Raw genomic sequence first — 21520 nt, forward strand, 5'->3', positions numbered from 1 at the left:
TGTAAGTAGCTGGGGTGTGCACGGTGCGTGAAGTGATGTGGGCTGGTGTGGCTGAAATGCCAGGGCAGATTTTTTGTCCCAGTCCACCCTGGTAACAACTGTAACAACTGTCATGACTGTAAGGACAGGTACAAATCCTGTCATAGAGTCAGTCTGAACTTTTAATGAGACCACAAAAGGATTAGATTGTTTAGCCTCTTTAGGATTCAAGATCATTTGTAGCAAATATTTAATGTACATTATATGAATGCCAAGAATCCACAATAGCCTACAGTATCTACAGTAACAGCATCCTTGGGACTTGTAGAGCGTCACTTAACATTCTGTCTAAGTAGGACAGGGGTAGGCCTATAAGAGAGTATCCTAACAACCACATGAAGCTGAAACAAACAGAGACATCCAGTTGGGAGCGTAGAGGAATTGTCCCTGTTACGTTCCAAAGTGATTAATGGAGTTCACATACAGGGACACCTGATATAGAAGTGATGACATCCACTCTCATGGAAATGATTCACAGTAGCCTGCTGTGATGCCACATTTAAAATTGGCTCCCAAATAAGAAACAACCACAGATATACTGCTGCTACTGGGTATATTTTGGTTTAAATATGTATAACGTTTATGTTAAATCTCTGTCCTCGTGGATTAGGTTCTAGTCTGCTGTGCAGTAGCCAAAGGAGCCATTTACAGTATTGGGACGAGGCCAGAATCAGCAGCTCTTACGTCATCATAGAGGAGGGGCTATGTAAATTTAGCAGAATAATGTATGGGGATGCAGCCTGCTATTTCCACTTGCCCATCAATAAAATCTAGGGGGGAAATCGTCGATTCAAATTGCTCAATTAAAAAGAAAAAGGATATCATATTCTCTCGTCTCCAGGCATTAGTCCAGAATATATGGAACATGGCATCGAAATGTCCTAAATGCGACAAGACGGTTTATTTTGGTAAGTGCATTTTTCATATGATCATATAGCCTATCATCCCATGTCTGTAGTGTATGGAAACCCCCCCGAGTGTGCTATGTAGGCCTAATTACTTAGGCTATCGTAGACACCGTTACAGCTATTGTTTTTAAAAATATAAACCCACTGTCACATTATAATTATACAGTAAGCCTAGACAATATTAGCCTACAGATTGGGGAAGACCTAATTGGAAATTGTACTGCCTTTGATCTATTTTATTAGAATGAACCAGTAGGCTATTTACTTTAGGTATGGCGGCGTCAGCCTAGCGTGCCTATATAGACTAAACCAATTAGGCCCGGGTCTCTGATTGTACATGACTTCGGAAGTGATGTGTGGTATAGCCTACATCTGCTTAAACCATGCAAGGAGGTGGGATCATTTCTTCCTTCATCAGGACATATAAGAAACCTACGTCCCACGAGTATTGGCTAGCCTATACATCGATCAGAACAGTGAAAATATTCGTAATATCAGTCCAGTACAACGCCCTGCAGACGGGTGAGGGCCAAGTCTACTTTCAGCGCACACCGCTAACCTGCAACTGACCAGTTGGGTTTTGGAGGGATATAGCCTGAAGTGAAAACATCTGTCCCCAGATTAATGACATAAGCAGCCTTTTCCATTGATGGCTATTAGATGGATTTAAAAGTAATACATTTCTCCTTGACTGATAGCCTATTTACAGTAGGCCTATTCAGGGAATGTGTTCATGGTTTTAAAATAATTGAGATAGCCAGCCTAGCTGCTTGGCACAATAATCAGATTGAGCTAAACCAATTAATTAGGCATGCTGCTGTGCTGATAGATAGGCCCTACCTTCCATATAAATAATTAATTTGTTGCATTGACTTTGCCCTGGCCTACATGATCAAAAGTATGTGGATGCCTGCTTGTCGAAAATCTCATTCAAAAGTCATGGGCATTAATATGGAGTTGGTTCCCATTTGCTGCTATAACAGCCTCCATTCTGGGAAGGCTTTCCGCTAGATGTTGGAACATTGCTGCAGGGACTTGCTTCAATTCAGCCACAAGAGCATTTGTGAGGTCGGGCACTGATGTTGGACGATTAGGCCTGGCTCGCAGTCAGCGTTTCAATTCATCCCAAAGGTGATCGATGGGGTTGAGGTCAGGGCTTTGTGCAGGCCAGTCAAGTTCTTCCACACTGATCTCGAAAAAACATTTCTGTATGGATCTCACTTTGTGTACGGGGGCATTGTCATGCTGAAACAGGAAAGGGCATTCCCCAGACTGTTGCCACAAAGTTGGAAGCACATAATTGTTTAGAATATCATTGTATGCTGTAGGGTTAAGATTTCCGTTTACTGGAACTAAGGGGCCTAGCCCGAACCATGAAAAACAGCCCCAGACCATTATTCCTCCTCCACCAAACTTTACAGTTGACACTACGCATTGGGGGAGGTAGTGTTTTCCTGGCATCTGCCAAACCCAGATTCATCCTTCAGACTGCCAGATGGTGAAGCGTGATTCATCACTCCAGAGAACGCGTTTCCACTGCTCCAGAGTCCAATGGCGACAAGCTTTACTCCACTCCAGCCAACGCTTGGCATTGCGCATGGTAATCTCAGGCTTGTGTGCAGCTGCTCGGCCATGGAAACCCATTTCATGAAGCTCCCGATAAACAGTTCTTATGCTGACGTGGCTTCCAGAGGCAGTTTGGAACTCGGCAGTGAGTGTTGCCACCGAGGACAGATGATTTTTGCACGCTTCGCGCTTCAGCACTCGTCGGTCCCATTCTGTGAGCTTGTGTGACCTACCACTTTGTGGCTGAGCTGTTGTTGCTCCTAGACGTTTCCTCTTCACAATAACAGCACTTACAGCACTTACACTTACATCCTATGATGGTGCCACGTTGCAAGTCTGAGCTCTTCAATAAGGCCATTCTACTGCCAATGTCTGTCAATGGAGATTGATGGCTGTGTGCTCAATTTTATTCACGTCAGCAACAGTTGTGGCTGAAATAGCCGAATCCACTAATATGAAGGGGTGTCCACATACTTTTGTATATATAGTGTATCTCTGGAGAACATTAAGAATCTGATTTCAGCACTAACTGGCATGGACAGCTCCCAAAGAAGGAAATGGAGTGGCCAGCCGACCAACCAAACCAATGGCAGAGTGTGCATGTTTATAGAGTCCGAGACACTATAAACGACAAGCCGATTCAACATGTTCTCTCATACGGCCTACCAGACCTGGCTGTAGGCCTACTGTATGTTGAAACATACATGATTCAATCTAGTCTCTGTTATTTATTTCCCACTCCCCTGTAAAAAGTAGGCCCCTATACACAATAGTAAAACAAAAGAAACGATCAAAGAAAGAGATTGTTTTGATAGTTCTTCTTAGACTATATTACACTATTTTTCATGAGTTAAAACAGTAAGTGTAGGTCTATGATAGTCATCGGCAGTGCATCAGAATAAAACCTCTGGAAACCTCCTCGCAACACTTTTCCTTCATCTTGAAGCATCTGTTTCTTCTTACCTAATTAGCCCAGAATGGGCAATGTCTTGGGCTTTCTATCTGGTAATAAATGAATGAATGAATACCGGATAAAACTTGAAATCTGCTTACTGTCTATTATCTTAATACTTTCCCTTATGGAATGTCCCTCTGACCCGTGCTTGTGTAGCGTGTCACCAAAAAAGAGGGCAATGCCACTCTCTTTGTGTTTATTCGCATATTCACACGCTGCCGCCTGAGGCTCCTCATTTCTAAAGTCCGTGTCTGCTTTGATGCGATCATTGAGTGCTGCTAAATCTGCAGTGTTTACTTCTCTACTCCCACTCTCATTATGAAATACTGCATATTCTCTCTGAGTCCTTTTGCCTCAGGAGTTTAGATGATGTTTGATGTACGTTGCGTAACTCCTAGTCTTTGATTCGGCTCCCACAAGATCTCCTCTCTCATTTCAACACTCTAATCTGGGCCATTGCATAATCGTCATCAGCCATATCTCTGAAACTGTACTGACTTCATGTGTCATTTAGTTGCTGTTCCTGTCCATGAAAGCTGATAATAATCCTCCATCCTCCCTGACTGTCAGAGTCATAGCCTGTGCCCCCAATGGTACCCTGTTGCCTATGTGGTGCACTAAATAGGGAAAACACTCTTTGAAAAAAAAGGTGCTATCTAGAACCTAAAAGGGTTATTCAATCAAATGTATTTATAAAGCCCCTTTTACATCAGCAGATGTCACAAAGTGCTATACAGAAACCCAGCCTAAAACCCCAAACAGCAAGCAATGCAGATGTAGGAGCACGGTGGCTGGAAAAAAACTCAAAAGGCAGGAACCTAGGAAGAAACCTAGAGAGAAACCAGGTTCTGAGGGGTGGTCAGTCCTCTTCTGGATGTGCGCCGGGTGGAGATTATAACAGTACAGTGGCAAGAAAAAGTATGTGAACCCTTTAGAATTACCTGGATTTCTGCATAAATTGTTCATCAAATTTGATCTGATCTTCATCTAAGTCACAACAATAGACAAACATAGTGTGCTTAAACTAATAGCACACAAATTATTGTATTTTTCTTGTCTTTATTGAATACATCATTTAAACATTCACAGTGTAGGTTGGAAAAAGTATGTGAACCCCTCGGCTAATGACTTCTCCAAAAGCTAATTGGAGTCAGGAGTCAGCTAACCTGGAGTCCAATCAATGAGACGAGATTGGAGACGTTGGTTAGAGCTGTCTTGCGCTATGAAAGACACTCACAAAAATTGAGTTTAAGAAGAATCCTAGAGAGTCAGCTAAAGACTTAGAGAAATCTCTGGAACATGCTGACATCTCTGTTGACGAGTCTACGATATGCAAAACACTAAACAGAATGGTGTTCATAGGAGGACACCACGGAAGAAGCCACTGCTGTCCAAAAAAAACATTGCTGCACGTCTGAAGTTTGCAAAAGTGCAGCTGGATGCTCCGGGCAAAATATTCTGTGGACAGATGAAACTACAGTTGAGTTGTTTGGAAGGAACACACACCACTGTGTGTGGAGAAAAAAAAGGCACAGCACACCAATATCAAAACTCCATCCCAACTGTAAAGCATGGTGGAGGGAGAATGCCCCAGGGCCCGGACAGCCCACTATCGTTGACGGGAAAATTAATTCTCAAGACATTCTGCAGGAGAATGCTAGGCCATGTGTATTATTTGGCTGTCCCCATAGAATAACACTTTGGAGAACCCTTTTTAGTTCCAGGTAGACCCCTTTTGGGTTTCAGGTAGAACCCTTTTCACAGAGTTTTCTGCGGAACCCAGAAGGGCTCTACCTGGAACCGAAAAGGGTTCTACCTGGAACCAAAAAGGGTTCTCCTATGGCGACATCCAAGGAACCCTTGGATGCCATTCGGGATCCTGCCATAGAGTCCTGCTCTCACACTGCTACTGGATGGATTTCATCAACAGATACAGGGTGAGATAGTCACATATTGTACCAGAGGGGAAACAAAATACCCTTAATCAACCTTAATTATTTAGACTGAACAACCCCCACAGCCTTCCCTCTTTCTTTCTCACTTTTTTCTTTCTCACTCTCAAAGCAAAGTGGCTATTGTCTGTCTGCCGAGGTGACTATGTGGTCACTGCCTCCCACTTAACTCTATCTTGCATTAGTGACAGGTCGCCAGTCTAAAAAGGATGGGATATCTGGGTGTGCCAGAGGCATGTGGCCTGCCTCGGTATTCTGGGCTATATCTAACAGAGGTTAGAGATAAAAGCCTCATTGAGTAGCTTGTTCTATGTCCTCTCTCTCTCTCCTTGCAATCCCACAGCAACCAGGGAAAGGCATTAGACATTGGACGGGAAGCATTTTCAGCATATTATCTCCTCTTTTACTGTAGTCTTAATTTGCAGGCAGATTGTGACTGTGCATGCGTGCCAGTGTGGGCGTGTGTGTGTCTGACAGAATGATGGCCAGGCGGAACGGACAGAAGTGGGGCAGAGGCTTTGGGATTTGAGATATGAAACAGGCTTTTGAATTACAATGGTGACTCATGCTATGGGTAAGTCTGGCACAGCGGGGGGCCAGACACCAAAAGATACACTGACCAGAAAAGACTGGAGGCACAATGGAGACGTGGAGAAAATGGTGGAATCAATATAACATTATCATCAACATGAAAGAGAATCTACTCCTCTGTACAACAGAGATAACCAGACTTCCGTTCAGAAGGCAATGGACAGGGTGTGGTTTCGGTGGATGATGAAATGAATGACTAACACAATCCAACCGCCAGAGAAATGTTCTTCCCTACTGAACTAGCTCACTCTGTAGCATTTCATACTCAATTGACATCTACATGTGTAAATGCAACCACAACATGTCCTTTTCCTCTACAGTAATGTAACACCCCCCCCCCCCCCCCCCCCCCTCTCTGTCTCTGTCTCTCCTCCCCCCAGCGGAGAAGGTGACATCCCTGGGGAAAGACTGGCACAAGTTCTGTCTGAAATGTGAGCGCTGCAACAAGACCCTGAACCCAGGGGGCCATGCTGAAGTAAGAGGAGTCGGTAGCTTACCCCACACAGAGACCGTCAGTGGACAACCACAGGGGGCTTTGTGTACAATAGAGAGGAGTAACTGCAGACATTTTTGCCTCTGTTACCATAGATCTCTGGGAGGGTTAGAGAGGGTTAGGGCCTCATGGGGAGAGTATCAGCATTCTGACATAGCCTATTCATCAATATGTGCACTGTACAGTACTGTACAGGAGGCTAGGCCAGTTACGAACAGATAGGATTGGCTTCTATTGAGGTTCATACAGGCTACTAAAGGATGTGGTTTTACGTGTAGTGTACAGTGCAATCTGAAATCCATTGGGTTCCTCTCTTATTTGTGGAATATTTGTTTAATAGATCCAAAGATCCCTCCAAAGCTACATCAGCCATTTTAAACTCAAGTCAGTCATGCAGCCCTCAATACTGGAATGGACATCAATATGTTATAGGGCTATTTTTGACTTGAGTTTAATACCAAAACGAAGCCCAACACAGTCCAATGTGTTTGTTCCCAGATACTTTTGCTCATTGTCTTTCCTTCTGTTCACAGCATGATGGAACACCTTACTGCCACAAGCCATGCTATGCTGCCCTCTTTGGACCAAAAGGTGAAATACATGAACTTTATAGTCAGCCATTATTTTCTTTTGTGCTTATGTGCTAATAAAGTGTTTAATTACAGTGAGCCCTTAAGATCGGCCTAATTTATACTTCTCCAGAGTCTCATAAAAGGAAACCGCTTTGGTTAATGTGCTCGCACAGTATGTAATAAAGCCTCTCTCTCTGTAGGTGTGAACATAGGAGGTGCTGGCTCTTACGTCTATGAGGCTCCCGTTAACGATACCCCTGCCAGCGTTTCCACAGAAACAGGGGCCAAATTCGAGGAGAAGAAAGCTCACGCCAGAGGCCCAGTGAAGGGTAAGGAACATGACAGAAAAATAAAACTCAAAAAAGAAGGATAGAGCTACTGTCATATGTTATCCCATATGGAGAGGGTATTCAGTGTGTTTTGACCACTGGTTGTGTAACAGTCCTGTTCTCCTCCATCTCTTTCTGACACAGCTGCAAGCTTCTCCACTTTTTCTGGAGAGCCCAGTAAATGTCCAAGATGCAGCAAGACAGTGTATTTCGGTAAGCCTGTTATGTTATTGTCCACGTCATTTTGTATGTGCCTATGTGTATGCATCTGTGTATGTATCTGTGTATGTACAGTACGAGTCAAAAGTTTGGACACACCTACTTGTAACATTTACGCTGGGAGGCTGGAAGCAAGTACAGGGAGTGCAAATTGAATAATAAATAGAACATAGTACAAAACAAGAAATACTAACAGCATACAGACATGAAACAGACACTGAGTCATAACGCCTCGGGAAAGAACCAAGGGGAGTGACAGATATAGGGGAGATAATCAGGAAGGTGATGGAGTCCAGGTGAGTGTCATGAGGTGGCAGGTGTGCGTAATGATGGCGGCAGGTGTGCATATTATGAGACAACTGGCGATTCCGATGCGCCGGAGAGGGGGAGCGGGAGTAAACGTGCCACTCATTCAAGGGTTTTTCTTAATTTTTACTATTTTCTACATTGTTGAATAATAGTGAAGATATCAAAACTATGAAATAACACATATGGAATTATGTAGTAACAAAAAAGTGTGAAACAAATCAAAATATATGTTATATTTGAGATTCTTCAAAGTAGCCACCTTTTGCCTTGATGACAGCTTTGCACAGTCTTGGCATTCTTTCAACCAGCTTCACAAGGTAGTCACCTGGAATGCATTTCAATTAACAGGTGTGCCTTGTCAAAGTAAATTTGTGGAATTTCTTTCCTTCCTAATGCGTTTGAGCCAATCAGTTGTGCTGTGACAAAGTAGGGGTGGTATATATATATATATTTAAACTTGATTTAACTAGGCAAGTCAGTTAAGAACAAATTCTTATTTATAATGATGGCCTACCCCGGCCAAACCCGGATAATGCTGGGCCGGTTGTGCGGGTCTCCCAATCACGGCCGGATGTGATACAGCCTGGAAGATAGCCCTATTTGGTAAAAGACCGTCCATATTATGGCAAGAACAGCTCAAATAAGCAAAGATAAATGACAGTACATCATTACTTTAAGACATGAAGGTAAGTCAATACGGAATATTTCAAGAACTTTTAAAGTTTCTTCAAGTGCAGTCTCAAAAACCATCAAGTGCTATGATGAAACTGGCTCTCATGTGGACCGCCACAGGAAAGGAAGATCCAGTGTTACCTCTGCTGCAGAGGATAGGTTCATTAGAGTTACCAGCCTCAGATTGCAGCCCAAATATATGCTTCACAGAGTTCAGGTAACAGACACATCTCAACATCAACTGTTCAGAGGAGACTGCTTGAATCAAGCCTTCATGATCGGATTTCTGCAAATAAACCACTACTAAAGGACACCAATAAGAAGATGAGACTTGCTTGGGACAAGAAACACGAGCAATGGTCATTAGACCGGTGGAAATCTGTCATTTGGTCTGATGAGTCCAAATTTGAGATTTTTGGTTCCAACCACCGTGTATTTGTGAGACGCAGAATAGGTGAACGGATGATGTGTGGTTCCCACCGTGAAGCATGGAGGAGGAGGTGTGGTGGTGTGGGGGTGCTTTGCTGATTACACTGTCAGTGATTTATTTAGATTTCAAGGCACACTTAACCAGCATGGCTACCACAGCATTCTGCAGCGATACGCCATCCCATCTGGTTTACGCTTAGTGGGACTATCATTTGTTTTTCAACAGGACAATGACCCAAAACACACCTCCAGGCTGTGTAAGGGCTATTTGACCAAGAAAAAGAGTGATGGAGTGCTGCATCAGATGACCTGGCCTCCACAATCACCCGATCTCAACCAAATTTAGATGGTTTGGAATGAGTTGGACCGCAGAGTGAAGGAAAAGCAGCCAACAAGGGATCAGCATATGTGGGAAATCCTTCAAGACTGTTGGAAAAGCATTCCTCATGAAGCTGGTTGAGAGAAGGCCAAGAGTGAGCAAAGCTGTCATCAAGGCAAAGGGTGGCTACTTTGAAGAATTTGTGTATCTGTATGTATCATGTGTCTGTGTATCATGTATCTGTATCTGTGTATCATATATCTGTGTATGTGTATGTGAGTGTGTGTCTACAATGCACATGGTGGCTGGCAACTGTAAGTACTAGAGGAATGTTGTTTCCATGGTGATATGCCTGAAATTGTGTGTGCGTGCGCCTGCTTGTATGTGCAGCTGAGAAGGTAACGTCCCTGGGTAAGGACTGGCATCGACCCTGTCTGCGCTGTGAGAGATGCTGCAAGACCCTGGCCCCAGGAAGCCACGCAGAGGTGAGAGACAGAAAACAGGAAGAAGGGGTAGGAAAGAGGGAGATGTGGAGAAAGGAGAGAAAATAGAAAGATTTAAGGAGATCCCCTGTCTGTGCTCTCTGAATCTGAATGACATTTTCCACATACTCGGAATTTGACTTCGTGGGAAGGTGCTGCTAGTGATAGACAGTCAACACATAATCTACATACAGTACATACAAAATAAATACAATAAACAAAGAACAATTACTTATGCAAGAGAGTATGCAAATTTACAGTTGAAAATGTACAGAGAATATACTTATAAAATGTACAATTTACAGTGGGAGTGCAACGTAGTGCAGTTCTAGTAATTATATTGAATGTGGCAGGAACTGTCTGGGTACAGTAAATTCTATTAATTTCATTCTGTTTCAGCATGATGGGCAGCCCTACTGCCACAAACCGTGTTATGCCACCCTGTTTGGGCCCAAAGGTATGCTATACTCACTCAAGACTTTCTTCATCTTAGCCATATGAAAGACCAACCACCCTATTGCTATGCTTTTACATGTATTATGATATTTCATAGATATCACCATAGTCAGATGTCCATTGTTCCATTCCAGGGGTGAACACCGGAGGTGTTGGGAGCTACATCTACGATGAACCCAGCGCTGAGGCAGAGACTGAGGCCCAGCCTTGAGTTTACCCATATCCCCCACCACCTCCTCCTCCAGCCAGACCTCTTCAGCATTGGCTCTCTCACCTCATGCCTTGTTACTATCCCCAGTCTTAGATAGGCTGAGTATATCTGTATTTCCAACCTGTCCCTACACTTTCTACTCTGCCTCTCCATTAGGTTATTCAGCATCTACAGAAACCAAGTGTCAAATAGTACACATTGTAGGCTTAACTCACAAGAATGGATATTTAGAATGTTCACTTGTATTTCTAGATTATTTATACCTCTACTTTTTGTATTGCGATGAATCTTTTTTAGCGAACATCTCCCCTGTGAAATGTACAGTAGGTTCATCGATGTCCCCTTCCTCGTTGTTCATGTCTCTCCAAGATGCCAAATCAGCAGAAGTGTGTGTAAGATGACCAGTACAATGTGTATTAAATGAAAGCCACCATATGGTTTGACTCTACACAGTACAGCACAGACCTAGTGAGGGAAAGATGAGGTGGGGGTCGGCCTTCTATTTTTCATTCCCTGAAAATAATGTCATTTACCTGTGCACCTGCAAATACATGGCATACACAACTGGCATGATGATTTCCAAGCTTTCTGCTATAGGCCTATTCAGTATGTTCTTGCCAAGTTCACCCTGCGTCTAGGAGAACAGGATGATAGTGTAGAAACAGAATAGATAGAGCATCCTAGGAATGTGCATTATTGTTAGCCTATTGCTGTTGGTTGTGCATCAAAGGTGTGTGTGTTACTTAAGAACATGGGTCATCAGAGATTTTCTACAATAAAGTTGTGAGAACATGAAAGATTGTTTTGTGTCTTATTTGGGGAAAAGTGTAAAGGGTTATTTACAGGAACCTGTTACATATTGGTAGTTATTACAGTGTAGGCTACAACTCAGACAAAGATACATTATTTAAAGATATCTGATATAAAGAATTATAGTAAAAAGCTTTGGAGCACCTTAAATGAAATTTTGGGCAAAAAGGCAAACTCGGCCCTATCATTCATTGAATCAGATGGCTCACTCATCACAAAACCCACTGATATTGCCAACTACTTTCATGTTTTTTTCATTGGCAAGGTTAGCAAACTTGGGCATGACAAGCATTGAAATGTTGAATTCCGTAAAGTGAGTGTGGAAGAGGAAAAGCAATTATTGTTGTCTAGCAACAATGACAAGCCTCTTGGGTCTGATAACGTGGGTGGAAATTTACTGAGGATGATAGCGTACAATATTGCCTTTACTAGTTGCCATCTGTTCAATCTAAGCCTCCAGGAAAGTTTGTGCCCTCAGGCCTGGAGGGAAGCAAAAGTCATTCCGCTACCGAAGAATAGCAAAGCACTCTTTACTGGCTCAAACAACCAACCAATCAGCCTGTTACCAACCCTTAGTAAACTTTGGGAGAAAATGACAACGCTATTTCACAGTAAACAAATTAACAACCGATTTTCAGTGCACTTATAGGGAAGGGCATTCAACATGTATGGCACCTACACAAATTACTGATGATTGGCTGAGAGAAATTGATAATAAAAAGATTGTGGGAGCTGTTTTGTTAGAATTCATTGCAGCTTTTGACATTATCGATCATAATCTGCTGCTGGAAAAAACATATGTGTTATGGCTTTACATCCCCTGCTACACTGTGGATTGAGAGTTACCTGTCTAACAGAACACAGCCTCTACAGGAATTTTTTATTTTTTTATTTTTTTATTTTACCAGGTAAGTTGACTGAGAACACGTTCTCATTTGCAGCAACGACCTGGGGAATAGTTACAGGGGAGAGGAGGGGGATGAATGAGCCAATTATAAACTGGGGATTATTAGGTGACCATGATGGTTTGAGGGCCAGATTGGGAATTTAGCCAGGACACCGGGGTTAACACCCCTACTCTTACGATAAGTGCCATGGGATCTTTAATGACCTCAGAGAGTCAGGACACCCGTTTAACGTCCCATCCGAAAGACGGCACCCTATACAGGACAGTGTCCCCAATCACTGCCCTGGGGCATTGGGATGTTTTTTTTAGACCAGAGGAAAGAGTGCCTCCTACTGGCCCTCCAACACCACTTCCAGCAGCATCTGGTCTCCCATCCAGGGACTGACCAGGACCAACCCTGCTTAGCTTCAGAAGCAAACCAGCAGTGGTAGTGTACGTTACCACCCCCTTGGGATGGTTGGGCTAACGTACACTACCATTCAAAAGTTTGAGGTCACATAGAAATGTCCTTGTTTTGGAAAGAAAAGCTCATTTTTGGTCCATTAAAATAACATCAAATTGATCAGAAATACAGTATAGACGTTGTTTATGTTGTAAATGACTATTGTAGCTGGAAACTGAAGATTTTTTATGGAATATTTACATAGACGTACAGAGGCCCATTATCAGCAACCATCACTCCTGTGTTCCAATGGCACGTTGTGTTAGCTAATCCAAGTTTATCATTTTAAAAGGATAGTTGATCATTAGAAAACCCTTTTGCAATTATGTTAGCACAGCTGAAAACTGTTGTTCTGATGAAAGAAGCAATAAAACTTGCCTTCTTTAGACTAGTTGAGTATCTGGAGCATCAGCATTTGTGGGTTTGATTACAGGCTCAAAATTGAGAAATTGCCAAGAAACTGAAGATCTTGTACAACACCGTGTACTACTCCCTTCACAGAACTGTGCATTCTGACTCTAACCAGAATAGAAAGAGGAGTGGGAGGCCCCGGTGCACAACTGAGCAAGAGGACAAGTACATTAGAGTGTCTAGTTTGAGAAATAGATGCCTCACAAGTCCTCAATTGGCAGCTTCATTAAATAGTACCCGCAAAACATCAGTCTCAACGTCAACAGTGACACTCTAATGTACTTGTCCTCTTGCTCAGTTGGCACCGGGGCCTCCCACTCCTCTTTCTATTCTGGTTAGAGTCAGTTTGTGCAGTTCTATGGAGGGAGTAGTGGCTCAAAGTAGAGGAGAGATTGACTTCATCAAGAAGTATTGACATGTTGAATGCACTGAGCTGTCTGTTTAAACTACTAGCACACAGCTCAGACACCAATGAATTACCTACGAGACATGCCACCAGAAGTTTCTTCACAGTCCCCAAGTCCAGAACAGACTATGAGAGGCACACAGAACTACATAGAGCCCTGACTACATGGAACTCTATTCCACATCAAGTAACTCATGCAAGCAGTAAAATTAGATTTTTTTAAATCATTTTTTTTAAATAGATAGATAAAAATACACCTTATGGAACAGTGGGGACTGTGAAGAGACACACACAGGCATAGACACATGTGCGGCCGATGTGAAATGGCTAGCTAGTTAGCGGTGGTGCGCGCTAATAGTGTTTCAATCGTTGACGTCACTCGTCCCGAGTCCTAGAAGTAGTTGTTCCCCTTGCTCTGCAAGGGCCGTGTCTTTTTTGGCGCGATGGGTAACGATACTTCGTGAGTGGCTGTGGTTGAGGTGTTCAGAGGGTCCCTGGTTCGAGCCCAGGATGGGGCGAGGAGAGGGACGGAAGCTATGCATACACACATGATAACATGTACTATACACACATGTACACATGGATTTTGTGTTGTAGATATGTGGTAGTACACTAGCGGCACACACTTAATGTGTTGTGAAATCTGTTGTGAAATATACTGTAATGTTTTTAAAATTGTATAACTGCTTTAATTTTGCTGGACCCCAGGAAGAGTAGCTGCTGCCATGGTGATCCATAATAAATACAAATACAGACCATTGTCTACCAGCAGGGTGCGACTATTTCTTATTTAGCAAGGTGTCACGAGGATATGGCCATGCGAAAACACCGCAAAGAATTGTGGGTGTTGTAGTTCTCTAGCTCACGCATATATATTTTGTAAGTGAAACCTAAAGTCCTCGCTGTAATGTCAGCTGCGATTCTTGTGCCCGCTGTTGTCGGTGGTGGAATATTGCTCATTGTTTCTGAATGTTTTCGCCTGGAAGAAAGCGGTACAGTTGCTCCGGTACCCGGCAGATATGATGGGTGGAATATGATGGAGGGAAAGACGGTCATTTTGACCGGAACGAACAGTGGCATAGTGAAAGCCTTTGCCCGGAAGCTGCACAAACCAGTGTTTAGTAATGAAGGTAACCTTTCAAAGTGCGCAATGGTGTGCTGTCCAACGTGCTGAAACAGTCACGTGTGTACACAGTCGCTTGGTATTTGTTTACAAAAGATAACAACGTCAATTAAGTTTAAAAAAAATTCAGTACAGGGATTAGTTATCCTAATTACAATTCCTTCACTGGAAATCACTTGCAATGATTGTAGTTTATAACAAATTATATAGATTTAGATACATATATAGAGACCAACACGACACAGTCATCCAGCCATCATTAAACAAAACCTCCATGCTAATCATTCCCTATGTGTGCCTCTTACATGCCTGTTTTCCTTCTGTCTCCTCACATTAGGAAGAACAAAAAGTTGACGTGCTCATCTACAACGCAGGCATCTACCAGTGTCCCTACACCAAGACTGAGGAGGGTTTCAAGATGCAGCTGGGGTTCAACCACCTGGGTCACTTCCTCCTCACCCACCTCGTCCTGGACTTCCTCAAGCTCTCCTCCCCCAGCCGTGTGGTGGTGGTCTCCTCCAATCTCTACAAGTATGGCAGCATCAACTTTCGAAGACCTCAACTGTTGTGGTTTGTTGAAGTTATTTTGTGTATATTGTATTCCTTAGCACAAACCAGTTTGCAACGGAAAATGAAAAAACGAAAGTTTCTTATTTGACAAGAGTTCAGGTTAGTCCTTTCCTGTTTCAGACAGTTTTCTTCAATTTGGTGCCTCATGAATACAACCCTTGTGTAATGTCTTTTGTGTTTCTATGGATGATTTTCCCCTTGAGGGATAATAACATTTTCTACTTCTACTACCACTCCAGTGAGAGCAGCTGCAACAAAGCGTCCTGTTACAGCCAGAGCAAGCTGGCTAATATTCCCGTGAGCTGACCCGGCGCTGGAAGAGGAGGGCGTCATGGTCAACACACTCTCCCCAGGCATGGTGAGGACCAGGCTGGGGAGGCACATCTACATCCCCCTTCCTGGCAAAACCTCTCCTCTACCTGGCCTCGCTGGCCTTCTTCAAGAGCCCACTGGAGGGCGCTTAGACGCCGCTCTACCTGGCGTGTTTGCCCGTCATGGAGGGAGTGGTGGGGAAGTGCTTCACTAATTGCGAGGAGCTGATGCCCAGGGTAATGGATGATCACTCGGTCAAGAGGCTGTGGAACCTGAGTGAAAGCATGGTGGGGATCAAGTCTCAGTAAGGGACCTGGGATCCAGACACTCTTCTAGAGACGATCCAAAATACTTTTCCCTGTGAATCAAGTGAATTGGGAGATGATTGATTGAGACTGTTTGGGATTTCATTGGAACTGGGATCAGTGGGTAAAGTTCCCAATGTTTTAGTGTGCGTGCGTGTGCATTTGTGAGAGATGTGCAAATATTGTGTGGATTGAGTGTGAGTGGGATTGGAGGTGTGCATGCCGAGAGTGCTAATAATGTGATCAATGTGCCTCTGAAACAGAGAAGATCCATTGAGGATTTCTACATGCAGTGTTCCATTAATGTGTAACTAAGTATACCAGTTCCCATAGGAACCTACTAGATTATATGTACTGTACTTTTCACCAGTGTTTACATAATCACAAATTCACACAATCAAAGTGGAGGGGAGCTAAATCCTAGTAGCGATTATCAAAGGGAAGCTGGACTGTGATATATGTGCATGCAAAGAGCAAACAACAAGCTGCACAAGAACTCACTACTGTAATGGTCCAGGCTACAAAGTGGCTCAGTGACTCGTGTTTGCATCTCAATGTGAAAAAAACTGTTTGCATGTTCTTCACAAAGAGGGCAACAGATGCTACTGAGCCAGATGTCTATGTGTCAGGGGAGAAGCTCCAGGTTGTATCTGATTTTAAGTACCTTGGCATCATACTTGATTCCAACCTCTCTTTTAAAAAGCATGTGAAAAAGGTAATTCAAATAACCAAATTCAACCTAGCTAATTTCCGATTTATACGAAATTGTTTGACTACAGAGGTAGCAAAACTGTACTTCAAATCTATGATACTCCCCCACTTAACATACTGCTTGACTAGTTGGGCCCAAGCTTGCTGTACAACAGTAAGACCTATTCAGTCTGTCTACAAACAGGCTCTCAAAGTGCTTGATAGGAAGCCCAATAGCCATCATCATTGTCACATCCTCAGAAAGCATGAGCTCCTGAGTTGGGAAAATCTTGTGCAATACACCGATGCATGTCTTGTATTCAAGATCCTAAATGGCTTGGCTCCCCCTCTACTCAGTATTTTTGTTAAACAGAAAACCCAAACATATGGCAGATCCACAAGGTCCACAGATCCACAAGGTCTGCCATGAGAGGTGACTGTGTAGTTCCCCTAAGGAAAAGCACCTTTAGTAAATCCGCTTTTTCTGTGAGTGCTTCCCATGTCTGGAATACACTTCCATCAGACACACATAACTGCACCACATATCACACTTTCACAAAATGCTTGAAGACATGGCTAAAGGTCAATCAGATTTGTGAACATGGTCCCTAGCTGTGTGTTGCCGCTTTCCATGTCTGTTGTCTGTAACTTGTGAGGTGTGGAAACACTTTGTTGCTTTTATGAATTTTGTCTCGCTGCTTTTTGTTCTATGTTGCTCTGTCTGTATGCTACGTCTTGCTGGTCCTATGTTGCTATGTCTGTATGCTATGTCTTGTTCTATGTTGCTATTGTCTATATTGTAATTGTTTTTAATAACCTGCCCAGGGACTGCGGTTGAAAATTAGCCGGCTGGCTAAAACCGGCACTTTTACTGAAACGTTGATTAATGTGCACTGTCCCTGTAAAAATAAACTCAAACTGTCATATTTGCTTTTAATGTGTGCTTACATGTTTGGTTATAGTGCTATCGAAACATCCCCGGGGGGGTTTGAAAAGCAAGCAAATGGATATCTAGTTCACCAGCTGTATATAAATGCTAAGGCAGCTTAGCTCATGCATACCGCATCGTGCATTTGACGGTGGCAAAAAGGAATAGAGGAGGGGTTGTGTTGTGTTGCCTAATCCAGTTTTCCTCTCATGAAGTGTTTGAATTGTAAATGCGTTGCCTTCTGCTGTGACTGGATGCACAGGAACAATTAAGTTTACAACGAGATTCAGATTCAGTTGGATGCTGTTGCGACGTTGATGCTGTGGTGGCTCCCTCCTCTGGATAGATGTAATCTCTCAAGTAATTCCCTTTTCGCTCCAGAGTGAGTGAGTGAGAGGGGGAGTGTGTTTTGAATGTCAATGCGGAGGTATGGCTTATGCTATACATGAACAAAATAGTCGACAATCCAAAGATAGTTTCTCTACATGTGTGTGCACAGTTTGATTTGAATGCTTTTAAAAAACAATATTGTTTCTGCAATCTTTTTAGCAAATGGCATAATTATTATCTTCCATACACACGCACGCACACACACACGCACACACAAACACACACACCAACACTAAAACACTTTAGCAAACCTTGGAGCATCTAAATGTGTAGTTTGTGCTTTATTAGCTTAAATGAAACACAACAGAAATATAGAAACATGCATCATTGTGTGATAGAAACAGATTTGTGTTTGCTTGATGGGGGTATGGGCATAGGAATCTGAGGTAGAGTGGGACAGGAAAACGTCTCCAAGGGTTTTAGAGCAAAAATAACATCAACGGGTAAGACAAGTGTTTACATCTCAAAAGAAGTCCATCAGTAGCAAAATAATACATACTTCGAACGGTCTCTTTAAGCGCTCTGGATATTTCAAAATTGTGTCAAAGCAAAAACTGAACGAATCAATGGAGCTGCACTCAAACGGGTTTAGGCTAGGGGCATCTCTATTTTTGAGTAAAAACATCTCTTAGTACTGCAACTTTAACCCATTCCCCAGGTACCTCTTATACTGTAAGGTACTGCAACCTTAACCCATTCCCCAGGCACCTCTTATACTGTAAGGTACTGCAACTTTAACCCATTCCCCAGGCACCTCTTATACTGTAAGGTACTGCAACTTTAACCCATTCCCCAGGCACCTCTTATACTGTAAGGTACTGCAACTTTAACCCATTACCCAGGCACCTCTTATACTGTAAGGTACTGCAACCTTAACCCATGCCCCATTGTCATACATATTTTACTCTGCACAAATGCAGCACAGTATTCAGCCTGTGATTGACAATAAACAAATCTTAATGTGCAATTTTGACATTCTTCTTTAACATTCCAACTATCTCTCTTTGATTGGCAGATGCTGTTAACCAGACATATTTACAATGTGTTGGTTTCCACATCTGATTGAATTATAGTCATTTCTTTACAATCATCAGTTTTATATTTTCTTTTGAATGCAGCTACAAACAAAATATGTCTTTGAACACTCAATTATTGTAGTTGTAATTAAATATATTTATATATTTCAACAGTTACTTTAAATACTTCCTTCATCCACATGGAGCAACTGTGGTCTCTGGTACCTCCAAACACTATTTTATGTACCAAATGTACCAAAGGTAGCAGAGTCTTTTCCTATATTCCTCACTCATTTGGCACAGTAATTAATTGTCAATTCACCTGACCCAGACAATCTTACACATTCATTGTAGTGATGCGAACCACACTTTCGTCAGTTTTTCACAGCTGTGGCAACAATCTGATGAATTCATGCTTAACCTACTGTATTGTCCAAATGTCCTATCAAAATGAATGTCCTTCAACTGAACGGCTAGACTCACACTAATCAATGTGTTTTGCTGGATTCACCAAGACCTCTCACCTCACATCCCACCAGGGAAAGAGATGAAGAAAGAGAAAGACCAGTAAGTCAGAGGACGAGAATCCCTTCTTCTCTCAGTTCAGAAGTGTACCATACAGCTGGGCTTTGGTGAGACTGTCCTTTCTGGAGAGTCCTAACGTGCCAAATGTTTGGTATTGCGGGGGAGGGGGACAAGGTGGTTGGGGGGGCGGTGGTGGACTGCCCTGGGGGGGCGATGGATGCTGCATCTCGGTCTGGTAGTGCTGCTGCAGCTCGGCAGCCATCTCCAGGGACCTTTGGTTTAGGGACTCAGTGGAGCTGTTTGGGCTGACGTCCTGGTACTCCTTGTTCTGCCCTCCACCTCCTCCCCCGGCCCCTGCTACACCGACACTGCCCTCCCTGTCATTGGAGCTTGCTGAGTGGTAGAGGCTGTGCTCTGACTCCTGGCTGTCCTCCTTTCCCCGGTAGAGATGGGTCTGGTGGGCCTGCTGACTGTGGGACGGATGGGACTGACGGAGTCCCCCCACAGGGCTACACTGGGGGCTGGGCGTGGAGAAGCACACCGGGGTTTCCATGATGGGTCCTACCCCTGCCTGGTAGAAGTCTGCCCCTTCCTGGAAGCTGCTGTAGAGGGGTCCCAGGCGGATCTTGGCGGGCCGAACGGAGAAGTGCTGCTCGGAGAAGCTGTAGGGCGAGGCCCGGCCGGGCGAGTGGTACGAGTGGGCGCTTAGGTCCTCCACACTCAGCTGCCTCCAGCGGCCAATCAGCTCCTCCTCCTCAGGCGCCAGTGTACTGCCGCGGCGGCTGTCTCCATAGACGACGCTTGGCGAGGAGGAAGGAGGGAGGGGTTCGTAGGGCTCGCTGAAGCACGAGGACATGGTGCGGCTGTAGACAGGTGAGCTGCCGTTCTGGTGGTGTGCTCCGCCGGCCTGCTGGAAGACAGCGTGGACCTTGGCGAAGCCGCCCCCGCCAGGACTGTCCCTCTCCCAGGAGGAGTCACTCTTCCTCTCATAGTCTCCCCCATTTCTCCAGTCCATGTAGAGGGAGTGGTGGTGGGGAGAGGAGGCCGTGCTGCTCGGTGGGCCGTTGCCCTTGCCGTCCGAGCCCCCTCCGCTGAAGCTGGAGTAGGAGCTGCCTGAGGTGGGGCCCAGAGAGGTGGGGAACTTGGCAAAGCACTCATGGGAGAAGCCAGACCTCAGCCCCAACAAGGGACCCTCCTCTGGGTTACTATCTGTGGAGTTCTGGGGCCCGTAGACCAGCTTTCTCTGGCCATGGAGGTCCATGCTTGGCCTGCGCTCACGGTTCTGATCAACCGGGCAGTACAGAGCTGTGTCGCTGCTGTACAGGTCTGACTTGTAGGCTGCCCGGAGGCCCAGGCGCTCACCTCTGTCCAGGGTGTCCAGGAGGAAGCCTTGGTCCTGGAGCTGGGGGCTAGGCGAGCTAGAGGCTTGGCTGCCACTGCAGGCCTCGTCGGGCTTCTCCAGCACCTTGGCGATGACGGAGGCAGGGACGGAATCGGCATAGGCAGTGTGGCAAAGAGGTGTGCCCTCCATGTGCATGGTCACGCGTTCCTGGAATTCAGCAGGCAACTGAGAGAGAGAGAGAGAGAGAGAGAGAAAGAGAGAGAGAGAGAGAGAGAGAGAGGGAGAGAGAGAGAGAGAGAGAGAGGGGGAGAGAGAGGGAGAGAGAGAGAGTGAGACTGAGGTATAGATCATGGTGATACAGAGACAGACCATGAGATTAGTGCATGGAAGTTCATGGAAGATGAAAAAATTAGGAAACAGACTCTACAAACATTGTTTTCACACATTAGCAACACCATACTGATTATGGCACCATATGGAGATCAGGCATGAAACTGAAAACTATAACTGAGGAGGTGGAACCTGGAGTTATTTCATGGATGGTAAACATAGGTACATCATGAGATCATTAGTTTGATATGTTGCTGTTGCCTCTGCCTCTCCATAGCAACAATAATTAAGCTTTTGCAGAAGGAATCTAGTCAATTATCGTTAATTGGCAATGAGAAGCTAGCTAATTATAGCTTCATGCCTAAAAGGAGCCAAGACAAAACTGAACATTTGTACAAACATCCTTTCATAGCAGTTGTATCACACATTCGCTTTAACCAATGTAAATACCCAATTACCATGAGATATTTAGATATTGTTTGCACATATTTCCAGGGCCAATTTTTCAAAG

The 21520-nt window shown here is 44.1% G+C and overlaps 1 protein-coding gene and 2 pseudogenes across 1 annotated transcript; 2 read left to right on the top strand and 1 right to left on the bottom strand.

Annotated features, from left to right (window-relative positions):
- Positions 1–721: 721 nt before the first annotated feature.
- Positions 722–11299, top strand: LOC129817296 (cysteine-rich protein 2-like). Its single transcript, XM_055872392.1, has 8 exons — positions 722–947; positions 6392–6486; positions 7038–7095; positions 7277–7405; positions 7550–7618; positions 9744–9838; positions 10235–10292; positions 10426–11299. The coding sequence occupies exons 1-8, from the start codon at positions 767–769 to the stop codon at positions 10500–10502; spliced, it is 762 nt and encodes a 253-aa protein (XP_055728367.1). The 5' UTR covers positions 722–766; the 3' UTR covers positions 10503–11299.
- A 3034-nt stretch (positions 11300–14333) lies between these two features.
- On the top strand, positions 14334–17392 carry LOC129817298 (retinol dehydrogenase 14-like; annotated as a pseudogene).
- Positions 17393–18058: 666 nt separating this feature from the next.
- The window catches only part of LOC129817297 (brain-enriched guanylate kinase-associated protein-like), a 40448-nt pseudogene continuing 36986 nt past the window's right edge, over positions 18059–21520 (bottom strand).

The sequence above is a fragment of the Salvelinus fontinalis genome, chromosome 20 (genome assembly GCF_029448725.1).
Source record: "Salvelinus fontinalis isolate EN_2023a chromosome 20, ASM2944872v1, whole genome shotgun sequence".
NCBI lineage: Eukaryota > Metazoa > Chordata > Actinopteri > Salmoniformes > Salmonidae > Salvelinus > Salvelinus fontinalis.